Source organism: Crocodylus porosus, unplaced genomic scaffold (assembly GCF_001723895.1).
Source record: "Crocodylus porosus isolate Cpor-Errol unplaced genomic scaffold, CroPor_comp1, whole genome shotgun sequence".
NCBI classification, from domain to species: domain Eukaryota; kingdom Metazoa; phylum Chordata; order Crocodylia; family Crocodylidae; genus Crocodylus; species Crocodylus porosus.
Genome location: NW_017728931.1, coordinates 75,845,943 through 75,854,042, shown reverse-complemented (window position 1 = coordinate 75,854,042; position 8,100 = coordinate 75,845,943). Strand labels below are relative to the sequence as shown.

The 8,100-nt window shown below is 42.3% G+C and overlaps 1 protein-coding gene across 1 annotated transcript in view; it reads left to right on the top strand.

The window, feature by feature from the left end:
• Positions 1-8,100, top strand: part of LOC109315968 (glioma pathogenesis-related protein 1-like) — a 28,554-nt gene that overhangs the window by 9,986 nt on the left and 10,468 nt on the right. The window contains exon 3 of the mRNA XM_019543933.1: positions 6,367-6,470. Coding sequence (XP_019399478.1) covers positions 6,367-6,470 — 104 coding nt within the window. The remainder of the gene's footprint in view (positions 1-6,366; positions 6,471-8,100) is intronic.

Genomic DNA, 8,100 nt, shown 5'->3' with positions numbered 1-8,100 from the left:
GGTCGCCAACATCAGCTTGCAGGGACATGTATCTTTCCTTCACATAGAGAGCTACATCCCCACCCCTTTTGTCGACACAATCCCTCCTGTACAGGGTATAGCCCTCTATACCCGTGGTCCAGTCATGGGTGGAGTCCCACCAGGTCCCACATAATTACTTCTGACCTGAGACTGGAGCAAACTGAGTCCAAAGTTAGGCTCCATGCACACTCATACCACCTCCCCTCTCACAGGAGGCCTCTTCCACTCTCCCCCTCTCTCATCAGGGCCTCTGGCATGCTGCTTATTACTGGGCCACACTCCGCCACCCTGCTTCTCCTTGAGCAACCCCTCTGGGCCATCAGGCTTCACTACTCACATGCTGGCCTCGCCACACAGTCCCTTCAGTTCCCACAAGTTCCCCTACTCTACATAGTCTGGCCTTGTGCCAAACCCTGGACTACTTCTGCTCCACACCTCTCACTGGGCAACTCTACACATACACACACTCTGGGCTCCCAGCCCTCTGGTTTCCCCCTGACTGAGGCTCCTCATCTCCACCTCCTCACTGGGGCTATGGGACTTGCCTCTCCAGTGGGGCTCAGGTGGCCATAGCCATGCCTGGCCCTTTCTGGGTCTTACACTTTCCCTGCACTCAGGTGGTTATAGCCATGCCTGGCCCCCTTGTACTCACAGTGATGTGGGGGCTAGGGGTTAAGACACCCTGACCTGCTTTTCACTGGAGTGGTAACTGGCCTGATATTTCCTGGGGGCTCTCACACAACTGAGAGCCCCACCAGGCCATCCACTCCCTGCAGGGTGCAGTTTTAGGTCATGCCCAGGAGCAGGAGCCTCCAACCATCCCCTTAAGCTCCTGCCCTTACCTCCAAGATGTTACATTCAGCCTTGCAGCCAGGCAATGTTTCTACCTGGCCTGCCAGCAGTGAACTACTCTGTTTATATAGGCAGCCAGAGATCTAAAATGGTCACTGCAATCAAGCACCTGCTGGCTGCTTGGCTCAGCCCTTAAAGTGGCAGGCACCAACAGTGCCCTGCCACAGCATTCATGAATGCAGTGCCCCCAGTGGCTGGGGTGGGAGGGCATGGCGACAGTGGTGACAGCAGGAGCTCCCAGGAGGAGCTCCGGTAAGTGCTTAAAGTGTATTTAAAATGCAGGTTTGGCATTCGCGAATATCTGAAACCGCTCATGCTGAACCCGTGAATACCAAGGGGTTTCCTGTATATGAGAACAGTAAAGAAAGATACTTTAATTTTCAATAGGTTACATACTTACTTAACTTTTTTAAAAAGTTAACTGTTACTATGACACCATGAAATGAAATTCCAAAAAAAATGTAATGAGTTATTACTAACAATGTTAGCTAAGTATGAATGGAAACAATATTCAAGACCAAACAGTTCCTTTTTTTCTTTGCAAAATAGAACAGTGAAACTAAACAGACATAAATATATAGATAAAAATAATATAAAAAAATAAAGGTGAGTTTTTAAATGCAGTTGTGCTAAGTAGACAGCAGGCTCTTCAAGCATTTTGTTTTGTATTATCTTCATCAGCTTCGACGATATTATCTGTATCATCATCATAATCATACATATCTCCATCTGAATACAAATTCAACTCTTCATCTTTCATTTTCTTTTCTAGTCTAAAATGGTCACCAGCTTCCCAACAGTGGAGATCTTCAATGTTTTTTGAAGTTTGAATGGATACTTCTCCAAACTGACCAATTTTGTTTCACAAGTGCAGTCGTGCATGAAAATGTTAAAAGAATTTCCACCACTGTTGTGAAACTACAAAGAGTGTCCAACCCTTTCCACCATGATGAAGGAGCAAGTTATTTTGATTCAATTTCTGGGATTCCATGGAATGAGTTGTTGCTTACTTTATAATTTAATACATTGTTTTTTTTGTTTTTTATATCCCTTATAATTTAAACAGCCACTATAAGGTAGAAACAGAATCAAATTCATCATCAGAAACATGGATAAATGTTTCTTAATGATCAAGAACTCATATAATTTTCCATATTCTGAATGGACTGAGCTATACACTCAAGCAGTGAATTAATTTTGAGTTTCTCAGCCAAAGGAGACCTTGTCATCACCAAAGATATCAGTGTGGATTATTCCAGAGCAACATCGACCATTCCTTTAACAGCAGCTGACTAAAGTGCCTTCTTGCACGTTCTTAAAGATCTTTGAGAAATTTAAGGTTCACTTGCTGTGAATTCAGTCAAGTGCAGATGCTCATTTGCTTTTGAAAACCTTGACAATGTTTTTCAGTTCTAATACATGTGATAAGTAAGTTGTCAGATCTTCAACATCACAAATGAGGTACAAGGTGTGCACGTCAATTATCATCAACAAGCTGAAAAAGCCTTAATATTAGCAGCAGTGTCAGTCACAACCAAAATAATCTTCTGTGGACCTAATTCAGTGACTATATTGCTGACCAGTTTAAAAATATGATCTGGGTGTATAGTGATGCTCAACAGTGAACTGAAATTCACAATGCTTTTGGAATTGTTACCGGGAAGTTGATTATATCCTTCTAGTGAACATATAATCAAGTTCATTTTTCTGGTCACTGGAAACCTGGTCCAGAAAAACCCTTAATACTAATTTGATGAATTTCTAAAGACTTTCCAGTAGTACGTATTCTGAAGTGCATGGAGTAGCAAAATTCTTAGATGATGTAGAAATGGAACTAGCTTCACTTTTACTACCACTCAAAAGTTTTGATGGAGACCAGTGTGCCTTTTCTTGCTGCTATAATCTATCTGATAGTGGCTGGATACCTATCACAAGAATTCAACAAGTGTTGCTACGTCCTGTCTGCATTATTTATTCATTTATTTGTGCATTTAGTTATTTGACTTCTATTTATTTATTATTGTATGCTACCTTCAGATAAAAACAGATAAAACAGTTCCCCAAAGAATACTCAGAACTTAACTCCACCTGCTAACAGTCTGTCCAAATAAAACGGTCTTACCCGGCTTCTGAAAAATGGCCAGGCTTAGGCTCTGGCAGGCCTCAAGGGGATGGGCATTCCAGAGCTGATGACCAACAACTGCGAACAACCTCCCATATGTTTTGGCTAAGTGATCTTTGTGCACATATGGTGCTTGCAGGAGGTTGTTCTCAACTAACCTTAGGGATCATGATGGAACATGAGAGGAGACAGTACACAGGGCCATTAGGGGCTGTATAAGTCAAGACCAGCCCTTTGAATTGCATACAGAAAACTTGGTAGCCAGTGCAAACCATGGAACACTGCAGAAATATGGTCCTGACAACCCACCTGCATCAGAAGATGTACCAGTAGCAAACTCTAAATGGCCCTCAAGGGCAACCTCCCATAGGTGCTGCAGTAGTTTAGCCGTAAAGTTACAAAAACATGGATGATGGTGACCAGATCTGAATATGAAAGAAAAGGTTCAACCTTTGCATCAGATGGTGTTGGTGAAATGTGCTCCTAGCTACCACTACAACCTGAGAATCCAAGTGCAGCAAAGAGTCCAAGAGCACCCCAAGGCTGTGGACCCAAGTGACAAGGGGAGGCCAAATTCCATTAGTAATGGATGACCATATCCCATCTCTATTTCTTTAAATCCTGAGGTCTGCCCACCACCTTCACCATTGTCTCATCTGGATTTGGTTCCAAATGATTCAGCTACACTAGTCTTTAACTGTAGATACGCACAGACTGCAGGCCTGAATTGGATGGAAAGAGTCTAATATAGATATTGACTCCCTGTTTCCAGACAGGGAAAAAACATTTAGCCCAATGTTCATCTCACCCTGTGTGTCAGATAAAGCTAAGTATTATTAGCATACTGATGCCAACTCACTACAAATTGTGTGATCATTTTCTGTGGCTTCAGATACACATTGAACAAGAGGGATGACAAGATGGAACCCTGAGGCACCCCACAAGAAAAGTCCTGAGGAGACCACAGCCACTTACCATGCTTCACAACCTCCTGTGCTAGAAAAGAGCAAAACCAGTTTAGAACAGTCCTGTGAATGTCCATTTGGTCACTTAGATGTATTATCAATATCTCATGTTCAACTGTATCAAAGGCTGCTGAAAGATCAACAAGATGCAATTTCTCTTGTTGGTATCCAGGTAAAGATTGTTTACCAAAGCCACAAGCACAGTCTCCATACTGTATCCAGAACAAAACCCAAACAGACAGCAAAAGGAATCTGACAGCATCCAGAAATACCTGGAGTAACCACCTATTCAATGATCTTCCCCAAAAAAGGGATATTGGAGAAAGGGATATTGGAGATACGGCAGTAGCTGGCTGAGGAGTCAATGTCAACAGATGGTTTTTTGAGTAAGGGCTGCACAATGCATACTTAAATATCTTGTACTCTACCTTCCCAAAGGGAGACATTGGCACCCCTACCAGTGGATGACAGCAACTGAAACTGGTCCATATAAACTAGATGAGACTAAGCTTCCCCAGCGCTGAAATTAGACTGCAACTTAATTCATTGCCAAGACAAATGCATGCAGTTTGGTAGCAAACTCGTCATCACAGAGGACTGAGTGAGTTAGTTTCTGTGCAAAGACAACACAAATTAACCAGGCTATTTACTACCCAGAATGGTTCCATCAGATGGCACTTTGCATATGTGATGGCAGTGGAGAAAAAAAGCCTCTTCAGCTGCCTCTGCCATAGCATAGTTCCTTAAAAGGGAACTATACCATAATTGATTGGCTTTGACATGGCTTCACCTGCACTTTGTCTAGTTTCTTACTTAAGCTGTCTCAGCTCCCTCATATACCTGTGGGGGATCTGTGCTGCTGCAGTGGTGGAAATGGACACCTGGGTATTACCATGTCTGGCCAAAGTCACGGTGTTCAACCAGAGCACTAAGAGAGTAGCTGTCAGGTTCAGCAGGAATATCCCCCAGACAGTTCTGAATCTTACTGGCTCCAAGAGTCTCAAGGGGGTGAACCAGCCCAAATAGTCTATCACTTTGCTGGGGGCAGAGATCTGTGCCTTTGGAAGGTAATGGTTTGTCCAGGACAGAGGCAATTTAACAACATCCTCAATGATCAGACCCCCTGTTTCCAGCCAGGTGCAAAACATTACGTTCAACGTTTGCCACCCTGTGGGAATCTAGAATTCTATATATATAAAGGGCTTAGTCAGTCTGTCTGTGTGTCTGTCTGTCCGTAATGTTCTTTAAGGGTGCCAGAAGCCCAGCACAGCGGGGAGGGTAGAGGGAAGTGCCAACTCAGGAAAAGTGGGAGCTGGGCTCCTGGTGACTGTGAGAAGACAATTACTCGCCTACGGTGAGGCTAATGTGAGCACTGGCATTTGAAATTCATCCGTCGTTCTTGATGGGCAATTTGCTAGTTCTTCTAGAAGTGCTAGTTCTTCAGCAAGTGCAACAGACTCAGGGGCAGTCCTGACTCCTGGGCATTTGTGACATGTGCTACCTGCTACCTGAACTGTGTTCCTCCTGTTTGAAGATGTCTGCATTCACAGCACAGGGCCAGTGGGAGACAGTTTTTTATGCTGCTGATTGTGATTCTTTCCCCAGTACAAAGTAGCTCCTGAAGCCCCATATGACATGATAGCAGCAAGAGAAAGGAGGTTGAAACAGCTCAGGAGAGGAACAGAGCTCCTAAATGTGTATGTGGATGCTGACCAGTGCAGGACTGTGGGGCAAGGAGCCCTCACTCCTGCCCTTGCTAGTGGATAACACTATGATGCAATAAAAGGTAGGGGCACCACCTACACAAGGACATTTCTGGTTGCATGAAATATTTGACAATATTTGACAGTTAAATAATGGGCAGTCAGTTGACATTTGATTGGTCAAATGGCCAATTTCCCAACCCTAGTTTTTTGTGTATATCTGTCTCTCCCACTGAATATAGTTTATATAATAAGAAATCTCCACAAACAAAATATTATCCTATACTTCAGCCTTTCTTTGGCAGCAAAAGTTTTCAGTAATTGGATGTCTGCTGTCATAGTTGTTTTTCCTTTAATATTAGGATATGAACTTATGTCCAAAATCTGGCCCTCAGGAAAGCATGCAGGTTGTTCCAGTCCTTGGAACTTTGCACATACAAAGTCCATATTATACCATAAGATACATGGTAAGCATGATCAAAACATGCATTATCATTCCAATTTCTATGTAAAGTGGTCTTCTGTTTTTACTTCCAGTTATTACTAAATAAATTATTTTCTGGAAACTAAAAAACTGGCTACCTAATATAGATAACATGTCTGAACTGATATTTATTTCATGAGAACTAATATTGCCATTATAACCAATCACTGTTGAGCAGTTTCTTTTTTCTTTTGTAAAAGAAATATTTTTTTTTTCTAGGTAGTTTGGGATAATTCTTATAAGGTAGGCTGTGCTGTTTCCTTTTGTCCTGAAGTTGCAGGAATAAAAAATGCAGGGCATTTTATATGCAACTATGCACCAAGGTAAGTTATTTTTTATAAAATCTTAGAATGAAAACAGTGATAATGTATATTTTTCTAAAAATTAATTTGATTAAATGCATATCAATACATTAGTGCATGTATTTAGATAAACAATTCAGTTTCTCTGGTTGAAACAATACAGTTACTTCAGGCATCTGTAGATCTGTGAGTATTGGTTACTTGATGCCCTTTAGTAGATTCAGTTCTGTTAAAATTTCTGATAAAAGTTATACCCTTGGGTAAGCAAAGAACCTCTCCGCTAATGCAGACTCTGCCATATGCTCATCTATTATTTCTCTTAAGCAGTTTCTTTTCTGTGATTTCTCTATTAATACTTGAATGAAATAACTGGTTTTAAGATGGGTGCTTCTCTGTTGTCTTAAAACATATCCTGTAACTAATCAGCTATAGCGTGCAGCCCAGTCATGGTTTTAACACATTTTTTTTGCCTTCATAAACAAAAACACATGCATTAACTATGGTACATTTAGCCTACCCATATAGTTATGATGTATAACCTGGTTAAGTTTTTCTGTGTATACAGAAACATCTAAAACCATGGTATAAATAAGTTGGACAACTATGTTATACAATCACATTTAAAAATATGTTTTTATAATGTGTGTAAGCTAGTACAACAAAGCTATGGTTTGTAAATCAATGAATTTATTATTGTCAGGAAGCTAACGCTAAAAGCTGAAACACGTCCTTTGTTTTCATCACAAGCCAAACTTTGTTAAATCTACGAAGGATTAGCACTGTTTTTTGTAAGCCTCAAAGTGTGTCTTTACTGTAAATTATTCATGCATTCAGCTCACCTTCTTATCCATTATCACACTGTCATCCACATAAAACATCTCTCTACTCATTCCACAAGGCAAATACACTCCTAACTCACAGGTAGTGTTCTGGTTCCAGATATGTAATTGCCCTTGCTATTATTTGTCCCTCTCCCCCACCCCTTTGTAGCGTGGCAGTAATATAGCCATGTGTAATTCAGATTTGCATCACAACTCCTGATTATCTCCCGACTTCCAGCTATTCTCTGCTCTGAGAATCTGAGAAAGCACTCCTGACATGCAGCCAGGTAGCCAGAGAAGCATACATGAATTTTAATGAATGTTTGGTGAGAGTATTGACTTCAGTCACTGCAGCAAGAACATAAATCATACAAGGTTACCTCCAGGGATCTGGGTTTTCTGTTCACCATGGAAAAATGTAGTAAAAGCTACATTTTCTCTTTTTGAGGAGAAAAATGCAGGAAACCGTTGTTTTCCCCTTGCAGGCTGGCAGAGTTCCAGCCTGCAAGGGGCTGGGGAGAGCAAGAGGAGCAACAGGCAGGGGACGCCATCTGTATGTGTGCATGTACACATGCACATGGCTCCCAGGTAGCCTGGAAAGCAGCTCCCCACAGGTAAGTCTGTTGGGAGAGGAGGGATTGAGGCCCCCATAGTGAGGGAGGGAGGAAATTGGACAGGGCTGGCTTGGTATCCAGGGACATGTGTGGCCACAGGGCCCAGGTGGGGAGCAGGACAGAGCCAAAGGCGGCTCATCAGGGGTCGGCAGGGCGGTGGCTCCCTGTCACTCTGCACAATCCTGGGGAGGGGGGTGGGCATGGAAGGCACGTGTG